The sequence below is a fragment of the Prunus avium genome, chromosome 1, assembly GCF_965620075.1.
Source record: "Prunus avium chromosome 1, drPruAviu1.hap1.1, whole genome shotgun sequence".
Classification (NCBI taxonomy): Eukaryota; Viridiplantae; Streptophyta; class Magnoliopsida; order Rosales; family Rosaceae; genus Prunus; species Prunus avium.
Window position 1 is genome coordinate 46149622 of NC_142284.1, and position 26585 is coordinate 46176206.

The 26585-nt window shown below is 36.1% G+C and overlaps 3 protein-coding genes across 6 annotated transcripts; 2 read left to right on the plus strand and 1 right to left on the minus strand.

Annotated features, from left to right (window-relative positions):
- Positions 1–930: 930 nt before the first annotated feature.
- Positions 931–10771, plus strand: LOC110763898 (uncharacterized). Of its 3 annotated transcripts, XM_021966786.2 has the most exons (8): positions 931–1322; positions 1815–2038; positions 2128–2299; positions 2450–2535; positions 3067–3155; positions 5220–5272; positions 10156–10196; positions 10282–10421. In XM_021966786.2, the coding sequence occupies exons 1-7, from the start codon at positions 1026–1028 to the stop codon at positions 10180–10182; spliced, it is 948 nt and encodes a 315-aa protein (XP_021822478.2). In that variant the 5' UTR covers positions 931–1025; the 3' UTR covers positions 10183–10196; positions 10282–10421. The 3 variants fall into 3 exon arrangements, with proteins under 3 accessions (XP_021822478.2, XP_021822477.2, XP_021822476.2); XM_021966785.2 differs by lacking the exon at positions 10156–10196 and having other exon boundaries at positions 936–1322; positions 10282–10565; XM_021966784.2 differs by lacking the exons at positions 5220–5272; positions 10156–10196 and having other exon boundaries at positions 950–1322; positions 10282–10771.
- Positions 10772–12023: 1252 nt separating this feature from the next.
- FTRA2 (ferredoxin/thioredoxin reductase subunit A (variable subunit) 2) lies at positions 12024–12974 on the minus strand. The gene has a single exon (XM_021966783.2). It carries the CDS (start codon positions 12751–12753, stop codon positions 12229–12231), a length of 525 nt encoding a protein of 174 aa, XP_021822475.2. The 5' UTR covers positions 12754–12974; the 3' UTR covers positions 12024–12228.
- Positions 12975–21161: 8187 nt separating this feature from the next.
- Positions 21162–26258, plus strand: LOC110763903 (GDA1/CD39 nucleoside phosphatase family protein). Of its 2 annotated transcripts, none has more exons than XM_021966799.2 (3): positions 21162–23770; positions 24752–25091; positions 25774–26258. In XM_021966799.2, exons 1-2 carry the CDS (start codon positions 21784–21786, stop codon positions 25066–25068), a joined length of 2304 nt encoding a protein of 767 aa, XP_021822491.1. In that variant the 5' UTR covers positions 21162–21783; the 3' UTR covers positions 25069–25091; positions 25774–26258. The 2 variants fall into 2 exon arrangements, with proteins under 2 accessions (XP_021822491.1, XP_021822490.1); XM_021966798.2 differs by having other exon boundaries at positions 21163–23770; positions 25762–26258.
- Positions 26259–26585: the final 327 nt, after the last annotated feature.

Genomic DNA, 26585 nt, shown 5'->3' on the forward strand with positions numbered 1-26585 from the left:
TTGGTCGAGAAACTATAATACAAGTGAAATGACTTTTAAGTAATGGAACTTCAAATGATGATATTTGTAAAATAATTTGTTTGGTTAACCTATTCAGGAGACGAGATTTTTCCAATATCTCTTGTTTAAAAAACACAGGGTTTATTGGGCACTTCTAAATACTTCCTCCAAACACAAATGTTGGTCACCAATGACAATGAGGTTTTAATTGGATTGGCTCTTAAGCTTTTGGTGTGCTCCCAAGTGACCTGAATTCAAGTTCCGATCGTACCTGTGTGTGTGAGTCTTTTCCCACTCCTCTTTCCTAACTTTGGCATAAAAACCTTACCAAATTCTTCATGGGAGCAAATTTTTAAAGGAAGGGGTTGCAAATTTCCATAACATTTTCGTTGGTGGGCGAATCTGGCCTCCTCTACAAAATTCCAAATGTGAAATCAGGTTGCTGTCATTGTTTCTATTCAACTTCTAAAGCTGCCATCTGCATATGGTTGGAGGTTTTTTTTTTTTTTCAATGCTTGAAAGTGACTTAAAGCGTGTGCAATCTGTTTGTTGCCTCAGTCAGTGGTCACTCCCTCGCTCGGTACTTTGAAATTCATCACCATTTAATTTCGAGTCTCCTCAAATTAAATCTTGTTTCTTTCTTCCTTCCATAAATTAATTTTGGATTATCACACATATACTTTCCATATATTTTGATTGAAAATTGAATAAAAAGGAAAAAGACAGATGTATTAATATCTGGCTTTGTGCATAAAAGTAAAAGAAGAGATTGAGATTAAATTACTGGGCTAAGGTAATTGTGACTGTGAGCAAGACGACAGACATTACAGGGGAGAGAGAGAGTAGGAAAGAGTGGGAAGGGTTGCCAATGCTATAATATGCTGCATATGAATGCAAAAATACACTGCAATTAATTACAGGGGAGGGGATTGTCTAAGCCCCCTTTTTTTTATTTATGCAACCAATGAATTATTATGCTTGCTTTTATATGAAATTTTAATTTTTTTTCCTTTCTTAGTCTAACAATGTGTATATATGCTGCTTTTCCTTTCGTTGCTTTTATACCTGCTGAGCAAGTTGAGCAGCTGAGCACTTCGAAGTGCAGAAAGAAGAATCTTGCCAACTTAATTTCAATCAATCATCTCTTGAGAGAGAAAGAGAGAGAGCAGCAGCAGCACCGGACCGGAGCACATCCGATCAAAATCATGCCTTACTCTCCCTGGGACATACCTATGCTCTCTAATCCCAATGAGTATTCCAACTTCCAATGTTTTCTTCAATCTATAACGCCCTCAGTCCCTACTCAACAACAGCCTCCCAAGGTAACAATTCTCTTGTTTTCAATTTTGTTTTTACATTTTCTTTCTTGTTTTACGTCTTGGTTCTATTTCAAATGAAGTTTTTGTGCTTTTATCTTTTTTTTCTTAAATAAGAGTAATTTTGGATTATTTAAAATTTTAACTATAAAAACCTTTTTCATAGATAGACTGTGTTATCAAAAAATTAATTATTCATTCATTCATAATATGTTGAATAATTCATTAAAATGATTTCATCTTTTGATTCATTATTTCTCATTTCTATCTCAGTTGTCTCTGAATATAACAAGATGTGAAAAAGCACTCCCAAACAGACTCTAAAGTAGTTTACAAGTAGCTAGGAGTCACTTTCCCAAATCTCCACTTTTCATATAAAAAGAAAAAGAAAAAGGAAAAAAAACTCAACTTTTCATATAATATTTTTTGTTTTTGGTTATTTTAATAAACTTTTTTTTTTCTTCTTGTGAATATTTATAAATATATTATAACATACAGATTCCTATGCAAATGCTAAATGGGTGCCTTTCGCAATCCCTTGGCAATAGCGGTATCGCGTGTTTCTCCTTGAGTGACCTTTGGAAGTTTTACAAGGATTGGAGTTGCTTTGGTGCCGGTGTCCCGATTCTCCTCAACAGCGGCGATAGCGTCTTACAATACTATTCTCCATCCTTATCTGCTCTCCAAATATATACTCGAAAACCCGTTGATTATTATTCCAGGTATTTGAAAAAGTATTATCTCCTTTGTTTCTCGAGCTCAAAACTCTCCGATTAATTTCTGATTCGCTTGCTATTCTTCTGGTAACAAGGTTAGGGATAAGCTCTGCACCGAAACTCGAGAGTGACTCTTCAGATGTCACTTCGGATGATTCTACCAGTGACCATGCGCTCTCATGCCAAACAACTGATCGCTTTGGCCACCTGTATTGCCAGTACAATGAAACAGCCAGTCCTTATGTTAGAGTTCCGCTCACCGACAAGGCAAATATCCCAATAACCCTCCATTTCTTCATTACAAGTTTTCGAATTCTATCATCTTTTTTTTTTCTTTTTTTTTTTTAAATTTCCCTTGAGAAAAAGTCAACTTTGATAACTCTTATTGATCATATATGCAATGGGATGTTTGATCAGATCAATGAGCTAGCTCAGAATTATCCTGCTCTGCTGAAGTTTCAAAGCGTGCAGCTTTCTCCCTATAGCTGGATGGCTGTTGCTTGGTATGCACGATTTTTGCTCTTGTTGCTAGTAATTTTCGATTGAAGATTGCGATACTAATCTTTCTACTTATCAGTATAGAGTATATTGTGTTTCCATTTGCAGATCCCTTCAATGTTTCTTAGTATCTTGTTTTTCCACTTTGGCCTTTTACTAGTATCTTTGACTTCTTATGTTTCCTTGATCAATGAAAAGAAAACCCCAGGAAGCTGTTTCATAAACTATAATCCATGTTAAGATGAATGTAGTTGCCTCTGCAAGACAAACTACAAACAACTGGAGTTAACTCTAGTTATTATTTGTCAACAGTACAGACGTTACAAAAAAAGTAATTCATTTTTAGTGTCACTAGGTAGGACATTGCAACTTCAACTCTCATAGGAAACATCTTTTGTGTGCAATGAGAAAAATATTAGAACAATATCTTACTCTCAACCTGACGTACTTTTCACCATTGTTTACTTTCGTTTCATATTTTGTCTTCAGAGATACAAATATAAGAATTTTACAAATGATTCTTCATTGTTTATTAGGTATCCTATCTACCAAATTCCATTCACAAGGAATGCGAAGGATTTGTCTGCATGTTTCATCACGTACAACACATTAGCATCTTTTCAAGGTAAAAATGTATTCCTCTCTCTCTCCATTGTTGGGTGAGAATTTAATCTCTGTTGTTTATTTCTATGCATTTTTTGTTTAGTTTTCTAAGTATAACTACATTTATATTATACCTTTTGTTGTTTTATACATTTAATTGATCTGGTAGCTTGTCTCACAATCTTCAAAATCTACTATGTTTGATTCCTGTAAGTTATATGAGACAGAACGGTTTTCCTTTGATTTTAATCAATTATGAATAATCAATTATGGTTTTATGAATATGCAATTAAGAACTGATCAAAGGTGGTAGTTAAAATGAAATATCCCTGTAAAGTGATTCTTGCATATGTAACCGGCATTTAATCCTAGGAACCAAGCTCATCAATCAAACATTCATATGTATTAGCAATCTAATCAGTGCCTTTTCCTTTGGATCATAAATCTTGTCCAAAGTATACATTTCTTAATCCTTTGGTATATATGTATGCTTATAACAGAACCTATCTTTAATGTGTTTGTACTGGGAGAACTTTCCCTAATGAATGTGTATATATATATATATTATATACATATACTTATTATAGTATATGTATATAAATAATATATATATGTATAGGGAATTCATCTCTTGCTAGATACTTATGTTGTCTGAACCCACACAACAAAATAAGAATCCACTTGATAAATAGTTCTGGATTCGCAGACTGGTAACATAATATGCTCAGACTTTTTTGGAAGAGAACGTTTTCCTTATAAATGTACATGTATATGCATATATAGATCACCATGATGATTATCCACACGAGAATACAAATTTAAAATGGATTAATAGAGACACGTCCCTCTCTTTTTGGTGTTGTCTCCTTTCTTACATATCTACCAAAGTGTCTGAAATCCGTACAAACTCATGTCCTATAACAGTAAATGTAGACTAAAATTTTACATAACTTTTAGAGTTCCAAAGAAAAGATTCTTAGTGTGAAAACCTTCCCGGACCATGTACTAAGAAAGATGTCAAAAGAAAGTTACATCAAAAGAAAACCTTATTTATTACAAATATTGACCGATAACAAGTTGTACTATAATAGAACAAATTGAAATGGTTTTTTTATTTATGGAAACTTAAGATGGTTTTTAAACTGTCTATCAATACACATATCAAGTAGAAAGATAAATGTGCTAGGCTACGAAATTTGTACGTCGCTGATGAATAGCTTCATTTTGAGTGAACCTATTTAGGGGCGTATATAGAAGAAATGATGTGCATTTATAGAAACAAATGCACTCACTTTCCCAAAGTGTTGTATGGAAATGTCGTTCACCCCCCTTCCCCCCAGTGAACTACGAACTGGTTCGATTGTCCCAATCGCAACCCAAATCGTAGAAACTAACATCCTAGATGATTGTAAGGTTTAATAGATTTGCAAACTCAAATCGTAAAAAAACAAGGAAAAATGACCCATCTCTGTTGTAGGCATCAATGGTTGATGCTTGTGATTCTGGGGCGTTGGGTGACTTAGGGCAATCACTGTTCCATCTTCATCCAAAGTTCCAAAATTCAATGTCTGGTGATTCTTCAGAAAGCGGGAAGAAGATGAGCTTTCAGTGACTCTTGACAGTTGAGGAATAGGAAGAAGATGAAGATGGGTAAGTCTGAGGTAAACTGTCTGACTTGAGAGACGAGAAGAATATGAGTCTGCGACTCTGTCTTGACTCTTGAGTATTGAGTCTATTAACTACTGAGAAATCAGAAAAAGAAAATAAAAATAGAGAATGTGAAAGAGGGAGGTGCTGGAGGAGATGTTTCGGCTTCCAGTTCCAAGGGGAAGGTGCATGCATGGAGAAGTCTCCATTATGCAGTAATGGGGTCTCAAACAAATTGCGGCCTGAAATTCCCTACCGACTATGCCAACACCCAACGAATCCGTACAATAGAAATTACCGAACCTGTATCCATTCCACGTACTGTATCGTTCCCAGTACGAGGTAACATTAATTACACACAACTCTTGGTGCATTTACACTTGGTATTACTGAATGTTCAGAATATTACTAATGACAGTAGGTTTTCTATAATTGACAGAAGTCGTTGAAGTGTTTGAAAATCAATGTTACCAGATATACACCACAAGTTGTGTAAGTATCATTTTCATATTTATTTTAATGAAGAGCATGTAGTTGGTAGAGGAAATGGGTCCATAGAAATGCTAACAGTATGATAGGATGGCCTGTAGAGCGTGATTTGACTGATATGATTGCAAAATTAGATGCGGCAGTGGTTTTTGTAAACTTAGGGTTGCAAATAAAATTTATTTGCTGGTGCTCTTTTGTTCTTATTTTCCTATTTGTTATCTTCAACTGTTACTAGAATGAAGATGTTTTGGTTTTGTTTGACAGTCTGTTGAGAATTTTTATACATGTTGAATATATCAGAATTGTTGGTTGCCTTTTTCTTTGATGAAACAGTTGTACAGTGTTTTTAATAAACTCTTCGGACGTGAATTCCTTAATGTATGTATGTATGCATTATAATCATTAAATTCCCAATTCCTTCTACAATCGTTTTGTGTATATATATAGTTGGATAAGAAATAGATTAAGAATTTCACAAGATAATATTACGTGAATATAGGAATAGGTGGTTTGGTCTAAAGTTAGACAGCTCCAAACTACTCCTGAAATATGTCGATGATATTGAAGAATAAAATAAAGCTTCAAAACCAATAAAGTCATTGCAAATTTGGAGAAGTATTCCAGGGAGCTAGGTGGAGTAAGGTAACAAAATAATGACTCATGTAAGCTTCAGAAGAATCGGAACAAAGTATCAGAAAGAGGAATTAATTGGAGTGCATCAGAGTGTTTAAAAGAATTTAATACTCACCCACTATTGAGGTTTCACAATTACATCGAAAAGAAAATCAAACTGAAATAATTTCACTACTGATGCAATTACTACAAAGAAGTTTATGTAGGTAATTATGGTTAGGTGAGACTATGGTTTATGTGCTTTGATAAAATGATTGTTGAGCATACTAAAAGATGGAGGATTATATAACACACTCCAATTACCATCATGGGGTTAGTTGGATGGTCAGGCCCATGGTTTGCTCCCATGTGGTCTGAGTAGTGTTTCCCGCCTCCCAAAGATTGTAGGGTTCGACCGGGGCCACAGTTTCAAAGCTGTGTCCGCAAAGCGGGTTGGTGGATTTATGGGTACCAAAGAAAGAAATTTTTTTTATTTTTTATAAAAGGCCAACTGAATGAATATGAAGGAAATATTCCAATTTTGTTCACAACAATTATGACTACTCTAGCATTACCCAATTGTATAAGAACACAATCAGATAAAGATATTGTCATGATCCCAAATAATTCAAAGCATTGAATTAATTTTGTTGGTCAATCTTTTGCTACATTTGGTATCAAAGCAGCTTGCATGGCGAAACTGATGCCAAGACAGGGCCCCTAAACTTATTAACTAGAACTGGTACAGTGTAGCCATCACAAATATTGGAAAGGGCTACCTACTTTCAGAGTACATGGTTTAAATGATGAAAAGGTCTACCTTGAAGAAGGCTAACTGAAGAAGACTAACTGGAGAGGACTGTAGAGAGTACTCCGTTCAGTAAAGTTGTCTTGATGCGGCAGGAAGACTACCTGCCACCAAAGTGAAAGCTATCTAGACTGAAACTGTTCCTGGAGTAGAGCAAGAGTCGCTTTGGCGTGACGAAAAGGCTACTTTTCGCCAGAGAAGCTACCTAGATTGGAGCTACCTAGGATGTTGTTTGCAGTCTTGCAGAAGCATGATCATGAGTACTTAGTTGATCTAAAATAGTGATGCAGGGCAGCGGCTTATAGCTGCTGTCCAGCGATCCAAACATACCCAAAATACAGAGAATAGAAGAATAAAGCTATAGAATAGAAGTTGGAACGAAGATAATTACGTTTAGGGCAAAAATCGCAAAAGAAACTCTATAGACTAAAAGTCTGGAATTATATTCATTAAAAAACTCCATACAAGAGTCTCTTAGTAGCCTATTTATACTAGAATACAGAAAACCTAACTGACAAGGGAAATTAAAAACCAAAATAGGAAATTAAATCAAATCCTAGTAAGAATAGGAAAACAAAAAAGTAACTAATAATTTAAAGTAAAAACCCTAGCCCAATTGACTAACGACCCAAGTACTCTTGGAAAATACTCATACTCGAGTCTAAATCGTTATCATCAAAGACTCCCTGGAGTTTGAAACTGAATTCTTCCTTTCCAAACAAAGAGGTATTTTGAATATTACGACCATTCTTGAACACTTATGTTTATTTTCTTGCATCAATTCCACCGCATTGAGAAGAATTCGTCTTCGAATTCAAATGTTTTGATGAAAACTATCTAAACAGAACCTCTGCTTACATAAACTGTCCATAGAACTTTGACCTTGAAATTGAACCTTCCCACTCCAAAGAAATAGATATTTAGAATATTTGATCCTTTTGGAACAGTTCCAATTATCTTATGCAACCAATCTCTCAGCCCAAAAACACTTAGATTGACACAATCAACAAAGGTCTTGGCAATGTTCAAACTGAAAGCATCAACACTAAGAAAATCAACATACTTAGAATTAGTAGCTTCTAAAGCATGCACATGGTCTCAAAAATTTAGGGTTATTTGCTCATCTTCAAAGATTCCTTCCGTACTTTATTGTATCACCTTTCCTTCAAACTTGTATGGATTGTGTTCCTCCAAATGATTAGACCCAACCTTCTCTTGATCCATTGCCTTCAAGATTACGTTAGATTCAACTTTTTTAACCTCACCAAATACCTTGTCAAAAGATTTCCCAACCCCAAAACGAACTTCACAATCGTCTTCAAAACAACGATCAAATATGGGAGGGATATCCAAATTTAGGAAACTAATTGAAGAAGTAGAGCAAATCACTCCTTCCAATCCACCTTGATCACCATCACCATAGTTTCCAGCTTCATGGAAGGGGTTTACATCTTCTTAAAGGTCATCCTTATGACGACCTTCGAGTATGTCTAAGGGTTCACGGTTGCGCTTAGGAATCTCCATATAGGCATCCGTGCGTTCCTATCATTGGAGGGCTTGCACCGCTCTCGACAAATCTTCGATCATACGCCACATCTCAACCATCTCTGTTTGTTGGGCTTGGTTCCTTCGTCCACAACCTCTAGCACGTCTAACCATGGTGTGGAGCAAAGATTTAACCTGGCTCTGAAACCAATTTGATGCAGGGCAGCTGCTATAAGCTGTTGTCCAGTGATCCAAACATACAATAGAAGGATAAAGCTATAGAATAGAATTTGGAACAAAGATAATTGAGTTCTAGGGCAAAAATCCCAAAAGAAACTCTATAGACTAAAAGTCTGGAATTATATTCATTAAAAACTCCATACAAGAGTCTCTTAATAGCCTATTTATACTAGAATCCAGAAAACCTAATTGACAAAGAAAATTAAAGACCAAAACAGGAAATGAAATCAAATCCTAATAAGAATAGGAAAACGAAAGGAGTAACTAATGATAGAGTTTGAGCTCTTTTGGCTTACTTTTAGCCACACGGGGTGGCTATCCACGTGTCCCAAGGTGACGTTCATTTTAACCAAGGCCCTGCTTCCTATTCGTATCAACCAGATCAGGTGATAGGGGGCAATAGTGTCGAGACCATAAAGAGGTGACTTAAAGTAAATAGAACCCTAGCCCAATTGACTAACTTCCCAAGTACTTTTGTAGAGCCCTATAGATGCCCCTGCATGAAATAATCTAGTAATAAATACAATTAATACAACAATAGGCAATTTCTTTTGTAGTTTAATTTATTTTTTTTTGGTGGCAAAAAGGCTACCTGCTGCCCCAGAGTAAAAGCTACCAACATTTGAGCTGCTGAAAAATGTTGCCTGCAGACGTGGTGATCTAATGCTTGCTCAATCCAACAGTCCATTGGATAAATGTTAATGGTTAATTTGTTTTGTAGTTGATTTCGACCATGTTTCCATAGGGAGTGCTTGGAGTTTTTCGTTTCCTTGGGCATTTGAAAAAACTGTTCTCACATTATGTGTAGCTTTTAAATGTTTAGGACCACAACACTTATCCTTTACATTAATGTATTCTATGAGAAGGGAATTGTCTTTTCTAATTTTAAGGGCATATGGGGAATTTTACTCAGTTTATTACAGGTTTTTATTTTTATTTTGTGGTTATTTGATTGTGGTATATGTTGCCACGTGTTCGCTTATCTTGGTAATAAATCCACCTGTGATTCATCAGTGGTTGGATATATGTAATTTTTTTAATAGTATAAGATGAAAATTTACTGGGAGCTAGCTTGCAGATTCTCATAACATGGGAGCCTTACGAAGTTAACATGTTCTTGTAGGAAGCAAGTTGGGTGCTCCAAAATCAATTTACATTTTACCAGCATAAGAGAGAGTATAAAGTGGTTGAAATGAGATGATGAAAGCATTGATTAAATGATTATCAGGATTTAGTGAAAATTTGTTGTAGGAACGTTATATATGTGAAACCTCTTTCTGTGTGCCAATTCCATGCTTGATTAACTAAAAGGCCCTTCTTCCTTTAACTATTGTGAAATCTGTCATTATTTCTGCTTTCTTTCCATGGTCGTGTAAGTCCTTACCAATTAGATCTAAGTTTGCATTTGTTTGTGTGACATCTCTGTGTGTAAAAAGGGCATTCCTTTTTTATTTGAAGTAATGTGCATGTACTTTATTTCTTTTACCATGCCCCAATTAATCTAGTTTTACATATTAAGCATATTTAACCGCTTTTAACAAAGCATGGTCTTTATTTATATAAGTCCACAGTGGCAATAGGTTGGAGCAGTTCTCTTGAAAATTTTAAAAAATACCATGCCTCTTATGCAAAGTATACAAAGGCCTAGTGGCTTACTACTCTGTCTATTCTGTTGATGGTAGTTGCCTGTTACTCTTACTTTGGGAGAAAGTTTGATCTTACATGTTATATGCTATCATAGGTAGAAGCTGATAAACCATATAATTGAATGATCCATTATCGGTGAGTTTTATGATGAGATCAAACTGTCAGAAGTTTTGTAACTGTTGTAACCAAACTTTCCTTTTTTTCCGTTGTTGGTTCTTAGGACTCCCATATACCATATTGGAGGAAGATGAGAAGTTTCAAAGCATTAATACTCTAGGAAAGGAATGGGGAGGCAGGATGCTGGAAAGAGATAGCAGAAGAGGTGAAATTGCTCTTCCTCCTTTTGCAGTGGCTACTTATAAGATGTATGGGGAACTCTGGACCAATCCTGAGACTTCAGACAAGGAAAATATTGCCTCTTATCTGAATGCTGCAAATTCCTGGCTGAAACATTGCAAATTCCAGCATCATGACTTCAATTTCTTCATGTCTCGTAGGTAGTGATGTGTCCATCCTCATCTAGCCTTTTTTTTTTCTTCTTTCTTTATTTAAAAGAGTCCTTACAAGATCTAACTTGAAACTTGGAGCTAGTTCAGGAAAAAGTGCAACCGATTCGGTGTTAACACATTGATAATATTGAAAACTCATGTTGAGGGTACAATTGATCACAAATAATCAGTTTGATGGGAAAAAAAAGCGAATTTCATATCTATTGTGTTCAGAGGGGCCTGGTGGCGTTCTGTTTGTGGGTGCTGCATTTAATTGCTGTAAATGTGAAATGTTCTCTTATTTCCAGAACTTAAGTGACTAGAAGATACAAGCTTGTCAGTTAGGAACACGGGGCTTGTAGCTCAAGTGGTTAAGAATATTTATCTCTGCACCTAAGGTCTTAGGTTCGATTCCTCCTCTCCCAATTTCACTTGCATAAAAATTAAAAAGTTAAGCTTTTCAGTTGTCACTGCTCCTGAAGGGACATACGAGCTAAGCATGTCTGAGCTTTCTCTAACTTGAACTTGGCAGGATAATTTTGTATGAGCTCCCGAGGAGTTTAAGCTCAGGTTCAGCTCAAAGATTGATGCTCGAACATGGCTTGACAATAACTAAGCTTGTGCCTAGCTGGAGCTTTACTTCAGCTCAACAAACTTAACTTAAAAACTCGGGCACAAATAATTTGAACTTGAGCTTGAATTTGATATTAATTTCAGTTCGCTTAACTGATTACCAGTCTCTCAGGCATGCGCTCCCGCACATGTGAAGAGGCTTTTTTCCCTAATGAACAACCATTATTGATCAAAATCGGGAGAACAGAATGTGAAGCGGCTTTTCCTAATGAACAACCATTATCGATCAAAATTTGGGAGAATAGGGAGTGCGGGTGATGCAAAACAATTAGAAAGAATGGTTGATTCAGAGCTCAGTATCCTAAATATCACTAACATTTTTTTTATACTAGGGCTACAAATAATTTGACACAAACCAGCCCTGTTGAATATAGAATCATTCAACATTGACACAAAACTTGTATATTCTTGTTGAATGTCGGACTGAAGTAGATGATAAATGGCCCAGTGGATAGAGCAAAGTAGCTGAGGAAACATTCCAACAAATAATTTGGGATTAGCAAAGTAGCTCAGGACGCTGCAACATTAGTCATTTTCCTTCTACCCGAGTCCGGCCTATGAAACAGGGCAAAATAATCTCATTCGTGATTTATTGTTGCTATTATAATCTGTCAGAAGCTGCATCAATGCAACTCTAGCAAAGGATTAGGCAGGCTACCCAGAAACTCAGGTTACATACCTGTACGGACTTTTGCTTAAACAATCCCAGTTAACAATACCAAAAGAAGGGGCGACTCTAATCCGCAAAACTTCCAAAGAATCAAATTTTGAAATAGCACTTTGTTACATACATTTCTGCATAAATCTTGAGCCATTTAAATCCATCAATTTAAGAGATTGGTTAAACCAACAAGATGAACCGCATATTGCTGAAGAGGCTTAAGAGTAGTAATAACAGGAATAATGACAGGAGAATAAAATACAATCAATTGCAGTTGAGAAACGAGCTGCCGGGCTAATGATTATTAGATAATATAATGTGTGTGAGAGAGGGAGAGGGAGAGGTTATAGCCTGATATACATGATGGATTATCCATTGATCATATTCAAAGGTAATCGAACTCGTCCTCCTTGAGATGGGCGAAGAACTTGACAGCGCCACGCCCTTCAACATCGACAACGAACTGCACCTTATAAGGGAGATTGGCTGAAATCCGCTTGCCCTTCCAGAGCCCAACGTACTGCTTGAGCTCACCTTCCATGCCAGTGATTTCCACCTCTGGTACTCTGGGCACGTGGTACACCTTCAGAGGCGCCTTCACCTTAACCCTAGCTCCGATCTTGGGGGAGGCGACGGCTTCATCTGATGATGTTATGTCGGCAGAGGAAGCATAAGAAGAAGAAGGAGACGAGGAGTCTGATCTGATAGCGACCTCGCAACTAATCCTTCCACTTTTCCTCCTTGGCCTTGGGCAGTGGGCGAGAGCGCTGGGAGTGAGTTTGTGATGCGAAAATGAAACTGCCCAACAAGAAGGGAAAGAGAATGATAATGATTTCATGCGTCCCGCATCTGCCGCCGTACTCATGGATGAAGAGGCTGCTACGGCTGTGGATACTGTTCCTATACTCATGTCTGCTCTGTCTTCTGTATATCTTATCTAAATTCTCCGTTGAGACACCCAACCAGTCGTATTTTGTTTCCTATTTCCCAATCCCAATCCCAATTCAATCTCCAAAACCCCCTACCCCACACCAAAATACTTCTTGCTAATTTCTTATTATTTTTCCCCTTTTCCCTTTATCATGTGGAGGTGTGGACTTGCAATCTCTACTCTCACTCGTCAGCTGCCACCCACTTTTCTTATCTCTTATTCCGTCCAACGGTGAGATTTCTAAGAAGGCAAACCAACGTTCTTTATTATTATTATTATTTTAAAGAATTAATTACATTTTACTCCACAATAGGGGTGGGTATGGTTGGGTTGGGTCGGATTTAGTCTCAATCTATAACTCAACCCAATATAAAGCAGTTATGATTTATTAGATTCAAGATCAGCTTATTAGTAGCCCAATCCAACTCAATTTTTTTGTAATCGGATTGGGCGGCTCATTTTAGGCCAATCCAACTCACTATGATCAAGTTGGATGGTTCGGTCGGATTGACTCGAAATTGTGCCCACCCCGACCCTGTAGGTTAGAGTAATTATCAAAAGGTTTATTAGTTAAAATACCCCCTCAAACATTGGTCAAATCCCAATTTCCCCCCTAAAACTCAAAGTGACCAATTGCCTCTTTGACTGTGGTTTCGTAGTTCACTTTGCCCCTATTGTCAACTCCATTCCAAACTTCGTAAAAACACCCTAAGGATGACTTGGCAAATTGTGGAACCCACCCCTATTTAGAGGCCCAAATAAAAAAAGGTATTGATTTTCCCACTCCTTTTTTATCCATTTACACTCCATTTTTCTAAACAAAAAGGAGTTTAAACTCTTGACCTCCAACCTCCAATACTCAATTATAGCGGCTTACCACTAGCTCACGTGGTGTTCTTGTATTATCCATGTACAATGATGGCATTTATTATGTTCTTAAAAGAATTTTTAAAATGTTATTAAAATGATAGTACTATAATATAACAATATAACCCTATATGTCCCATTACGACTCAAACAAGCTCTTGGTTACAACTTATAGGATCTTACAGTAAGTGGTTCATCTCATTTTAACATAAAACTAAGTCATTTGAGAATATTTGACCCCTTAAATGGATTAAATCCATCATTTCAACATAAAATATAGTCATTTGAGAAGATTTGACCCCTAAAATTAACTCTCTCTTGCATTTACCTTGGGTTTTGTGTCCCACTACGACTCAACACAAGCTTGTCATTACTACTTAAAGGATCTTAGAGTAAGTTGTCGATCCCATTTCAAAAAAAGACTTGAGTCATTTGAGAAGATTTGAAAGATTTTTGGGGTCAAATCTTATCAAATGACTCAGTTTTATGTTGAAATGAAACATTGAGTCAGTTTAGAGGGTCATATCTACTCGAATGACTCAATTTTATGTTGAAATTGGATCAATTAGTTATTGTAAGATCCACCTATATCTAACCGGTATGTTACATAGCGGAAGGCCACGGCTTTTGTGAGCGTTCAGCACAATACGGTATGGTATGCACCAGCATAAATGGGGTGCACAAGAGCCACTGGCACTAGAAATATTTAATTTCATTCCTTGCCTTTCCATGAGTATCAAAATCAAGTGTTGTCTCGCCTTTCCTTGCCTTGCTGAATTAAACTGTATAAAATTTTCAATTTTGGTTTCAGTTGTAAGGGAAAACCGAACTGTGCCCACTCCTAGTTAAGGCCCACAAATAAAGTTGGTTCCAAGTCTACTAGAGGTATATTAAGGCATTTGAACCAATAAATCGTTGAACTAAACCAAACCAGAAAAAATCGTTAAAATCAATTTCGGCTTGAACTGGTTTAGTTCCCAATCCTTAGCACCTAAAAACCGGACCAATTATATCTTGATATTTAACTCATTTTTCTTATGAATCTAATACCTAAATCATTGCTTTCTCATTTCTCTCACCCTCCCTCATTACCCTGTTAAAGCCTTGTGCTATTTTTAGCATTGTAAAAATGTTATCACATATTAATTGATATGGGTTAGACCAATTATATATTGAACAACTTAGGCTTAAGGGTCAAAAAATTTGGGTGATTTGAATTTGTCAGTACAAATGAATAGAAATATTACTAACTAAGAAATTATATATGTACTAGGCTTAACTCTTAATTTGCCCCCTGAACTTGTACCTAACTTTTGATTTATCCCTATCCTTTTTTTTTTTTAAAGAAAATTAAAGATATGAACTTTTCTTTTTCTCCAATTTGCCCCCTGACATCTAAATCCGCAATAATTCATCCAATTTGCAGTTAAATATGAGGGCAAAATTGTCATTATTTCAAACATTAAAATATATAAATACTGAAAAATAAAAATAAAAACTTTAAAAATATGAATTATATATATATATATATATACATATATATATATATATATGGGGGCGGATCCGTGACACTACGTTTTTGACACAAGTTTTGACACAATTTTTGGGCCATTAGATTACTCAACTTTAAATGGTTGAGATTAAATATTACATGGCAAGTAGTTTTAATTTTTTTAAATAGACAATCATTAATTTTATTTTCTCTCTCTTAAAAATAAAAGAAAATCTTTCTCTCTCCAACTTTTTTGCTGGAAGACGTGATATCTCTTTGCCTCTTTAATCTCAAATATTTATTAGGGTCTAATAAATAAAGAATCTCACCAAAAACTAAATGCCCAAACTACAATCCCACATTCGCACGTCTCTCTTTCTCTCTCTCTCTCTCTCTCTCTCTCTCTCTCTCTCTCTCTCTCTCTCTCTCTCTCCTCTTTAATCTCAAATATTTATTAAGGTCTAATAAGGACTCTTTTCAATTTGAGTAATGCTATTTGGACACACAACATTGACACACTTAGTGACACATTTATCCTTCTTCATGCACAGCATATACGCAACCATGAATTCATCTTCAGTATAGTTCTTTTATGTCAAAGCAATTTCTCATATCTTAATACAATATTGCCTCATCAAAACGTTGGAGCACACACAAGATATTTCCTCCAACTCTCAATGCATATCTTTGGTATGTTACCTTCATCTAAGATTTTTTTTCTTTTTGTTTTTTTTATCTTTGTTGTAGCTCTTCCTGTAGACAATTAGGATTGCCGAATTTTATTTATTTTTGTTTTATAAATATGATGTTATATGATTGACAAACAATAATCTTTTAACGTGAGAATTATTTTTTAAATTCAGTATGAAATTTTATTCCATTATATTTCATCTTGCGTTAATATTCTGATATAGAGAGAATCATATTCTTTATTTTCATATATATCTTATTAAGTTGCATCGTTAAGAATGATTAATATGTTCAATAGGTAGAGGAGATAATTCAAGAATGAAAGAAGAAGAATGAAAATGAAGTCAAATAGGGTTATGAAGAAAGCAGCTAAAATTCTGACTGAAACATTTCATGAAAGAAAATTTGCTAGTTGCAAAAGTTCCTTCAATCCTTGGTGGCCCGCATATTGGTTTTAACAATAGAGATTGTTATAACCACTTGAGAAATGTCCGACATAGACAACTGGATGGAGGTGATGCACAGTCAGTTCTTACTTACTTTAGGAAGAAGCAAGCTGAGAATCCTCAATTTTTTTTATGCCATTCAATGTGATGAAAACGGAAGGGCAGCTAATTTCTTTTGGGTGGATGCTCGATCACACATGGCGTACCACTATTTTGGAGATGTAGTCACATTTGACACAACCTATAGGACAAACAAGTATGATATGCCATTTGCACCATTCATAGGAGTAAACCACCATTTGCAATCAATACAATTTGGATGTGCACTTTTACAAGAGGAGACAGAGGTGAATTGTCCAAGAAACTGTCAGACAATTCAACTCAGCATGCAACAATTCCTTCCTCAACAACAGGTGATCCATGTAGTACTAATATTGATTCCTCTCAATTGTTGCTTTTGGACCCTAATATCTCACAAACTAAGGGTAGAAAGAAGGACAATATTAGCGGTTCAAAAAGGATAAAAAGTGGTATTGAGTTGGCTCAAAACAAGAAGAAAAGAAAGAGTGCATTATGCAAAAAGATAGCACAACATGACAAGAAATTGTCCATCAAATCTGAAAAGAAGAAAGAATGAATCAACGAATCTATGTAAGTTGGTTCACTTTGTTTTTATTTTATTTTTTTATATATCTAATAGTAAGGTCAAAAGCTTATGTTTAATTTGATTATTATGAATCTAAATTCAGGCAATGAAGAGTCAGAAGGCTTGTGCCAAGATATGGAGAGCAATGACCAAGAATATTGTTTTAATCAGGGGGAAGCTCTTGTGTATCTTTGACGTTGTCTTGCATCAGGAATAGTCTATTATGTTCATTAGGGGGAAGCTCTTGTCTCAGTGGTGATCATTGGTCTTGTTATCTCCATATATGTGGCATTACATAGACAAATTATATGAATCTATGCTTTTTGGATTATGATATCTTGTATCAGGAATGTTTACATACTATATGATACATAATGTGTTTCAAAATTGTTCTTAATCCGTTGTTTATGGGTGTTTCATGATAGTAAAATATTGTAGATGCCCACTTAAATGATTTCAGATGACATTCTTTGTGTTCAGGAAAAAAAAGGGCAAAAAATCAATGGATGGGCTTTGCAATGAACTTGTGTAAAACATTTTATTCTAATTAATGAAATTAATCACTTTATTATAGTGAATAAATAATTTTTGTTTTTCATACACATATAACACGTAGACCAATGAAATCTTCCTCATCAAATAATCTTCTACAGCATGTCACCTTCCATAGGTGAAATCACATCCGTAAAAAAGCTTGGGCTGTAAACTCAAGCAACTCTTTCTTCCCAGTGGCAACCACAGCAAAATCAGAAAAACAAACTTTCATAAAAGCCACCCGTGGGCAAAAATTCCAAAACTAACAACCAAATATAATACATAGGACCACATGGGAGTAGAGTAGAACCAAGGTGTTGAGGCCATTTGAAGAAACACTCATTTTGGACAGCCCAGCAAAGACACCAGCTAGAAGAAAGAAAAAAACAATTCATAAACTGTAATTCCATAATCCATCAATTTCTAGAACCAACCCCAAAGAGGGAGGAGGTTGAAGCAAGTGGTGTGGCATCAAATTTTCTCCTTGTATTCTGTCCCTATTAATCGGAAAGAAAAAAAAAAACAGTAATAGTCAAATATTTCATATATGAGAAGATTAAAATCCCTAAATCAAACCCTCAAAATAAGGAATCCCCTTGGAAACTATTAATTCTTTAAATTCCTAATCTAAAGATCCTAGTTTAATTCCAACAAAAAATAAAATTAAAATAAACCAAATATGATGAAGAAAATCGAAAATTGAAATATGTACCTGTGGAGCAAAGCTTTCTTCCCAGCGAAGAAGGCAAAAATTGAGAGAGAGAGAGAGAGAGAGAGAGAGGGATTGTAGTTTGGGCATTTAGTTTTTGGTGAGATTCTTTATTTATTAGACCTTAATAAATATTTGATATTAAAGAGGCAAAGAGATATCACGTCTTCCAGCAAAAAAGTTGGAGAGAGAGATTTTCTTTTATTTTTAAGAGAGAGAAAATAAAATTAATGATTGTCTATCTAAAAAAATTAAAACTACTTGCCATGTAATATTTAATCTCAACCATTTAAAGTGGAGTAATCTAATAGCCCAAAAATTGTGTCAAAACTTGTGTCAAAAACGTAGTGTCACGGATCCGCCCCTATATATATATATATATATATCTCTCTCTCTCTCTGGGTTTTGTGGGGTAGGAGCATAGATCTGTTGCCGTAGCCGGAGAGGGCATGGATGAGTCTGGGGTGGTGGGGGGCAAGTGTCGGGGGATGGGATGTGTCTGGATATGGGCAAGGGCTTGGGGATGGGTCTCTGGTGGGTCAAGGGCTGAGGATGGGTCTCTGGTGGGTCAAGGGCTGGGGATGGGTCTCGGGTGAGAGCATGGTCTGTGAGGTTGAGTTGGGGGGGAGGGGGTGCATCGAGGGGGTTTGTGGTCGATGAGTTACGGGAAGAGAGAGAGAGAGAGAGAGAGAGAGAGAGAGATCAGAGGGGGAGGGTGGGGGAGATGGAAAGGGAAGAAGGGATGAGTTCTTCGGGTTGTGGGGGAGGGATGAAAGGTTGGCGTTGGGTTTGGTTCAGTGGGTTCCAGGGAATTTGTTTTCCTCTTTTTCTTCAAATTTTTCCAAAATTATATATATTTTTTAAAATGATCTAACATAAAATTAGATGAAATGTTGAGGATTTAGACGGCATGGGGAAATTGGCGAAAAAGAAAAGTTCATGTCTCTAATTTTCTATAAAATAAAATAAAATACATGGTAATCGAAAGTTATGTACAAATTTAGAGGGCAAATCAAAAGTTAAGCATATGTACTATGTTATACATGCATCTGGTCTGGTAATTTACATGTTTCTTAGCAATTAGAACAAATGTGTGCTCGACCAACAAAATAAGAAGAAGAAGAATATATGTGTAAAACAAAGATGTTTATCAATAAACCTAACAAGAACCTTTCATTAATTTACTAGATGCAAATGATTTGTTAGAAGAAGAATATATGAAGAACCTTTCACTAATTTTCTAGATGCAAATGATTTGTTAGAAGAAGAATATATGTGTACAAGAACCTTTCATTAATCTAACGGTTCAAAAAAGTTTCTTAAAAAGAGTGCAAGAGTGAGTGAATCGTTGAATTTACATCCAACGGTTAGTGATCACAAATCTCTTGAACCCCTGTAGTCCAAGAGATCAGAACTGTATATGTGTAAAACAAAGATGTTTATCAATAAACCTAACAAAAACCTTTCATTAATTTTCTAGATGCAAATGATTTAACAAACCTTTTATTCTGAGGGTTTGAGGTTGCCCCCTTGTACTGTAGAAATTAGAAATTAGGGAGTTGGGCTTTAAGTCAAAGTCAAATAGAACCGAACCGATCATACCAAATCAAAATCGAACCAAACCTCCCCTCCTAGTTATTCTATTCGGTTAGTTTTAGTTTTATTGGTAAAGCAGATGGGTACGCTGTATAGGGTCGTGGGTGTTTCAACTTTCGACACTGCCTAAATCTAAGGAGGGTGTATTCAATTAAGATTTTAATGGATTATTTTGAAGCTTAAAAGTACAGCAGTATTCAATTAGGATTTTTAAGTAAACAATAAAAGTCTGGTGGTATTCAATTAGGATTTTTAAATAATCAATACAAGTCCGGTGGTATTCAGTTAGGACTTTTAATAGATAAGAAAAAGTACTGTGGTATTCAAAAACTTACTGATTTTAATGTATTTCATTAAATGGTGTATTGTGTGAGACTTTTGAGTGTGTGATATATATACCAAATCACATAACAAATCACACCCTCCTATGCATGATTCTCATATATGCTCTCATACTTTTTCTTCCCCGTTATTTTTTCATGCCTTTTACTGTATATAAAAAAAAATTCATAAGAGAGACGATAAAGGATCCACATCACAGCACAGTCCCCCTTTTTCCTCCTTTCCCTCCACCTCTTTTTTTTCTTCTAATTTTTTCTTTCTTTCCTCCTCCCTCCCCTGACCCCTCTTTCTCCTTCGCACTCTCCTCTCTCCCTCAGTGTTTAGTAAACAACCACCAATTTTAGATGATGAAAGTTGCAAACCAATTTTGTAAAAGCTCTTCCGTTGGTTATTCAAATGGGAAGTTCCAAGTAAAACGAAGGTCTTTATCTATTGAACAAAGCGCTACTACGTTCAAATTATGTGTGATGGCATGGACCGTTAAATATCATATTAGGTATGGAATCAAAAAACTGATTTATTTTGGTTCTAGTTTCTTTCAGCCGTTAGCCTTACAACATCATGTTATATCTACAACTTTAATATTTTAATTGCTATATAAAATTACTTCAATGTCATTAGAACATTTTATTGTCACTTATTGAGTTATTTTGAAATATTTTCTATGAATTCAATTTTGGTTTCGGTTTAACAAATTTTGTCTTCAATGGGTGTATTGTTTTTGTCAATTAATAACATTTTTTTAATATTGTAAATATTATGTTGCAAAATGGGCAGAAAGGTTTATGAGATTTTATTGGTAAATGTGGTGAGCAAAAATACTCCCATAGAAATAAAATCCTGTAATTGTAATCTATTAAAATCATAAGTAAAATCATAAGTGAATAAAATCATAAGTAAAATCATGTAATTGCAATCTATTAAAATCATAAGCAAAATCATATAATTACAAATCCGGTTGAAATCCATTACATTAAAATCATGTAATTACAATCTGTTAAAATCTTAATTGAATACACCCCCTAAATGGGTTAACCATCAAATCAAGCGGCTCAAAGATTTGTCCCGCAAGAGAGAAATACTGAAATAAATAAAACAGAGAGGAGGAAAAATTACGTTATTAAGGAAAGAAAATAAAGAAAAGAAGAGAGAAAAGTCCCTCTTTTTTTTTGGGTCGAAGAGAGAGAAGTCTTTGGCTTTGTGGGTTTGGTTGGATCTAAAGAAGACGGAGACCGGTCCACAGAGAAACGAGAGAGGCGAGAAGAAGATCAACATCTCCTTTGCTGATTGCTTAACAAACGTTTAAGCATTTGATTATAAAAATGACGTATTTTCGTTGTTCTGGTCGTCGTCCTCCTCCTCTCGATCCTTCTCTTTGGATTCCCTTAAGTTCCCCGTCTAGGTAATTACCCACGGCCTGCTCTTGGTTTTTTCTGGGCGTTTGGCTTATGTGCTCTTAGTACCCAACTATAGTGTCACTCGGGATCTAGACTCGGATGTCAACTTCACTCCAACTGGTACATTATATTTGCATTTGCTATTTGTTATGCATATTTGCTTTCGTAAATTTCTCAACTGTGTCATATTATGTGATTGATTGATGTTGTTGGGTATGTTGAGATTTCATCCCTTTCTTTGCAACTCTTCGAATTAGCCCTAATAAAAAGGCCACCAACAGCATAAGAAAATGGTGTTTAGTCGAATTGCCAATATAATTTCTTCTGCATCAAGTCGTTGGTCTAATCCTCAGGGTTCCACTGTATCTTCTCCTCCCAAAACGTGTGCCCATGCTTTTGCCTTTGCCAATCCTGCACGCAATAAGAACCATCTTCGACTCTCATCATCTCTCCAGGATTTCTCCTCTTATCATCATCAGCTCGATCCTGAAGATCCCCATCCCAGCATTGTTGCCCATTCCGAAAACCCTCATTCCTTAGAGAGAGAAACTGCTGCCTCCAGCTTCTCAAAGGAGAAAGGACTGCCAGGAGGAGGAATCCTACCTGCCTGCAACAAGTTGGTTCGAGCCCTCATGCTTCTGTGTTGTATCTTGTTGTTCGGTTTTCTAATTTATTTGGTTTCCATCTTCATTTATTCTTATTGGTCTAAAGGAACTCCCAAATTTTATATTGTGCTTGATTGTGGAAGTACTGGAACTCGAGTTTATGTATATCAAGCATCCTTTGATAATGCGAAAGATGGCACTTTTCCTATTGCCATGAAGTCATTAACTGAAGGTCTTGAAAGAAAACCTAATTCACACACTGGTCGAGCTTATGATCGAATGGAATCTGAGCCTGGGCTTGACAAGTTGGTTCATAACATTTCGGGCTTGAAGGCTGCAATAAAACCACTTATTCGATGGGCAGAGAAGCAAATCCCAGAGAAGGCACATAAAACAACCTCGCTTTTCCTTTATGCTACTGCAGGGGTGCGCAGACTGCCGAGTGTCGATTCAAAGTGGCTTCTAGACAATGCATGGTCTATACTCAAGAATTCACCTTTCTTGTGCCAAAGAGACTGGGTTAAGATTATCAGTGGCCTAGAAGAAGCTTACTTTGGTTGGATAGCCCTCAACCATCATACGGGCATGCTGGGGGCCAAACCAAGAAAGCCAACATTTGGTGCACTTGACTTGGGTGGTTCATCGCTGCAGGTTACCTTTGAGAGTAATGAACATGTGCATAACGAGACCAGTTTAAACCTTAGAATTGGGGCTGTGAACCATCATCTCACTGCATATTCTCTCCCGAGCTACGGTTTAAATGATGCATTCGACAAGTCTGTGGTTCATCTTTTGGAGAAGCTTCCAGAAATCACCAAGGCAGAACTAGTAAACGGGAAGGGAAAACTTAGGCACCCCTGCTTGCAGTCCGGATACAAGGAGAAATATGTTTGTTCTGAATGTGTTTCTAAATTCCAAGAAGGTGGAAGCCCTGTGATTGCAAAAAAGAGTTTGGGCAAAGGGGGAAGATCAGGGATTTCTGTGATGCTTAGTGGTGCTCCAAATTGGGATGAATGCAGTAAACTTGCAAGAATTGCTGTCAATTGGTCGGAATGGTCCAATATAAACCCAGGAATTGATTGCGACTTGCAACCTTGTGCTCTTCCCGATGGTCTACCCCGTCCTTATGGGAAATTCTTTGCGATTTCTGGATTTTTTGTGGTTTATCGGTTTTTCAATTTGACTTCAGAGGCATCGCTTGATGATGTATTGGAAAAGGGTCGGGAATTTTGCGAAAGAACTTGGGAAGTTGCAAAGAACAGTGTTGCTCCTCAGCCCTTCATTGAACAGTACTGCTTTAGAGCACCATATATTGTATTCTTGTTGAGAGAGGGCTTGCACATTACAGATAATAAAGTTATAATTGGGTCTGGAAGAATTACATGGACACTTGGGGTTGCTCTGTTGGAAGCTGGGAAGGCACTTTCAACCAGATTGGGCCTTCGCAGTTATGAAATATTCCAGATCAAGATCAACCCAATATTTTTTATTGCAGTTCTGTTTATTTCGTTGCTTTTCCTCCTTTGTGCGTTATCATGTGTTGGAAATTGGATGCCAAAATTTTTCTGGAGGTCATATCTCCCACTGTTTAGGACTAATGGTGCATCTTCTGCATCCGTTCTGAGTATTCCATCGCCTTTTCGATTCCAGCGCTGGAGTCCTATTAGCCCTGGTAAACACTTTCCCAAGACTTCTAATGTGTGTGTAGTTTTGAAATAGTTCCCAAATGATACCGTTATATTTATGACAATTTTTAACTTTATTTGTTCCAACTGTCTGTCTACGATTATTCCTCTTGAGTGGTTTCCTTGTACAAGACCATCATATTCACTTTCCGTAGATGTGAAGTCACCCTGAGAATGTGATTTTAGGGTACACTGTTAGCATAACAACTAGATAAAAAGGAGTAGATTGAAGTGTTTAATAATCTTGTGCATGTCTGTAGGTTTTTCCTTTTTTTTTCTTTTGTTTTTTTGATAGGTGGGGAAGGGGGGATTCAAACTGGGGATCTCTTCCAATGTTGGAAGAGAGGTACTACTAGACCAAGTGCTAGTTGGTGCATGTCTGTAGGTTAAATGCAGCAAATTCGTTTTGGGCATGGATATAGAAACAAATTACAAGCAGCTTGTCTTTCGTCAGCTTATATTGTCTTATTTGTGTGTAGTTATGTCATGGAAAATTGTTGTCTGGTGGAAAACTATACTATAGATACGTTGATCTTTTGAACATAAAAGAGGAAATCAAATGGGGGTTTAGATGCCAACTGGTTTCTCCTTGACTTGATATGATTCCATGTATCACTATTATTCTTTTGTAAAAATTTATTTTCTTGGTTTATTACTTACAGTTTTCCAATTATTGTCACCATCCAGTTTCAAGCTATTGATCAAGTGATGCAATCTGGTAAAACTTCAAGATAATAATGGCGATATTATGCCATGACACACACTATCAATTTCTAAAAGGGGTAATTAGGATATCTTAATATATGCAGGGGTACTTAACTGAAAAAAAAAGGGGGGAAATCTTGAAAAAGTTGAGAAATATTCATGACCAAATTGAGATTTGAGTCCAACATGTGGGAACAAAAGTGCAGAGCCTTTATAATATTTGTACTATTAATCATTAGTCAATATCAACGTTGGCATTTCAGGGGATGGAAGAGTAAAGATGCCTCTAAGTCCAACAATTGCTGGTGGTCCGCAACGGAGACCATTTGGCTTGGGGGATAGTCTCAACAGTGGCAGTGGCAGTGGCATCCAGTTAATGGAGTCTTCCTTATACCCATCCACTAGCAGTATGTCCCATAGTTATTCCTCAAATAATCTGGGCCAGATGCAATTTGACAGCAGTAGCATGGGTTCCTTTTGGTCTCCTCACAGATCTCAGATGCGTCTTCAAAGCAGGCGATCACAATCTCGGGAAGACCTCAATTCATCGCTGGCTGAGGCACACATGGTGAAAGTTTAAGGGATGCTCATCTGCATATTTTGGTATGTTCATTCCTTTCTTGTTCAAATTAAGATTTTCTTACTATAAGAAAGAAGAAATGAAAATCGCAATTGAAGTTTACCGTATTCCTTTGTAACATGTAGCCCATTAAAGCTAAGAAACAGACTGATGCATACCTGGAAAAATTCCAGTGCGGCTGCTAAACTAATGAACATAATGATGATTCTGCACCTATGTCTCATTTTTTTGCACCTATCTCTCTCTTGATTGTAAAGCTTTACATATATATATATATATATATATATATATATATATATATATATAAACCGGGAGGAAAGCAAGGAATGGGTAAAAGAAAATACATGGTGTTCGAATGGTAATATAATGTCCAGACGTCTGTATAGGAGAAAATATATGTGTGTGTATATTTATATATATGTAAAATAGGAATAGGAAATAAACCATCTCCTTTGCTTGGGTATTTATTTATTTATGATGACAGGTGCCAACTGTGACCAATTTTTGCGAGCAGAAACTTTATTTTCTTTTACGTGTTACTTAATCCTTAAATATGTTCTGTTGAATATCAGTTTCTGTCCTTCCAAATGCTTCAGTTTCTTTTTTCTTTTTTATTTAATTTCTCGCGGGGGTAGGGGGCGAAGTGGTTTGTGGATCTAATTTTGAGCTGGCCTGATCTTTTAATTTCAACAGATTGTTTTGCAGGCGAATTTTCCTGTTCCCCTTTGGCAGAAGGGGAATTCACCTGTTAACAAGGCCGTATTTCCTTGGGATTTGGGTCATGTTCACTGCTATCCCAGTGATTGTGAAATTATTTTTTGTGACATCAATCTTATTGGACTATCTTTTCACTCCCAAACATCTTCAACTATTACATTCAATCGGGGGAGATACGCTGAGCTAATACACGAGGCACCTGCCTGATCGGATCAGACATCCAACTATCATAAGTTTTCAACACCATACATATGATATTAGTAGAGGAGTCTTTTATTGAAATTAGCAGTCAATTAACACAGAATTTTCCTCCTCCATGGGTTAGCAAATGTTGACATGAAAAGTGATGACAGATGATTGCAGCAATTATAGTAAGATATACAAGTCCTCTCCTATACAACCACTTACTGTTTAAATAGTTGTATACATACTTTTATTCTTTAAATAGTCTCAACTTTAAATTTCAACATTAATATCGAAGGAATGAAGAGAGAACCAAAATCTCACCCTCCACTCAAATAAGCTTATTTGAGGGACGTCGATGTATGGCCCACTTTACATTGTATTTCATTAATCAAACTCGTCTATTTTATAAATAATCATTCAAAGATCATTGCTACCAAAACTCACTTGAATTTGATATCATTTGACTACTCATTTGAGTTATTGAAATTTTTATACTTTCTTGAAACATCATGTTCATTGATTTTGTAGGACACAATTGGATGTCAAAACGGTTTTCGATTTATCTAATTTTTTGCAAGGATGATCTATGAATATAGACTTAACAAATAAATTGT

What these genes read in the sequence shown, in the direction of transcription:
- LOC110763898 (XM_021966784.2), top strand. Translation starts at nt 1,026, where the DNA reads ATGTGTATATATGCTGCTTTTCCTTTCGTTGCTTTTATACCTGCTGAG. An exon ending in CTCAACAACAGCCTCCCAAG is followed by an intron (nt 1,323 to 1,814) that starts GTAACAATTCTC and finishes TATAACATACAG; the next exon opens with ATTCCTATGCAAATGCTAAA. An exon ending in CACATTAGCATCTTTTCAAG is followed by an intron (nt 3,156 to 10,281) that starts GTAAAAATGTAT and finishes GTTGGTTCTTAG; the next exon opens with GACTCCCATATACCATATTG.
- FTRA2 (XM_021966783.2), bottom strand. Translation starts at nt 12,753, where the DNA reads ATGAGTATAGGAACAGTATCCACAGCCGTAGCAGCCTCTTCATCCATG.
- LOC110763903 (XM_021966799.2), top strand. Translation starts at nt 21,784, where the DNA reads ATGGTGTTTAGTCGAATTGCCAATATAATTTCTTCTGCATCAAGTCGT. An exon ending in CTGGAGTCCTATTAGCCCTG is followed by an intron (nt 23,771 to 24,751) that starts GTAAACACTTTC and finishes TTGGCATTTCAG; the next exon opens with GGGATGGAAGAGTAAAGATG.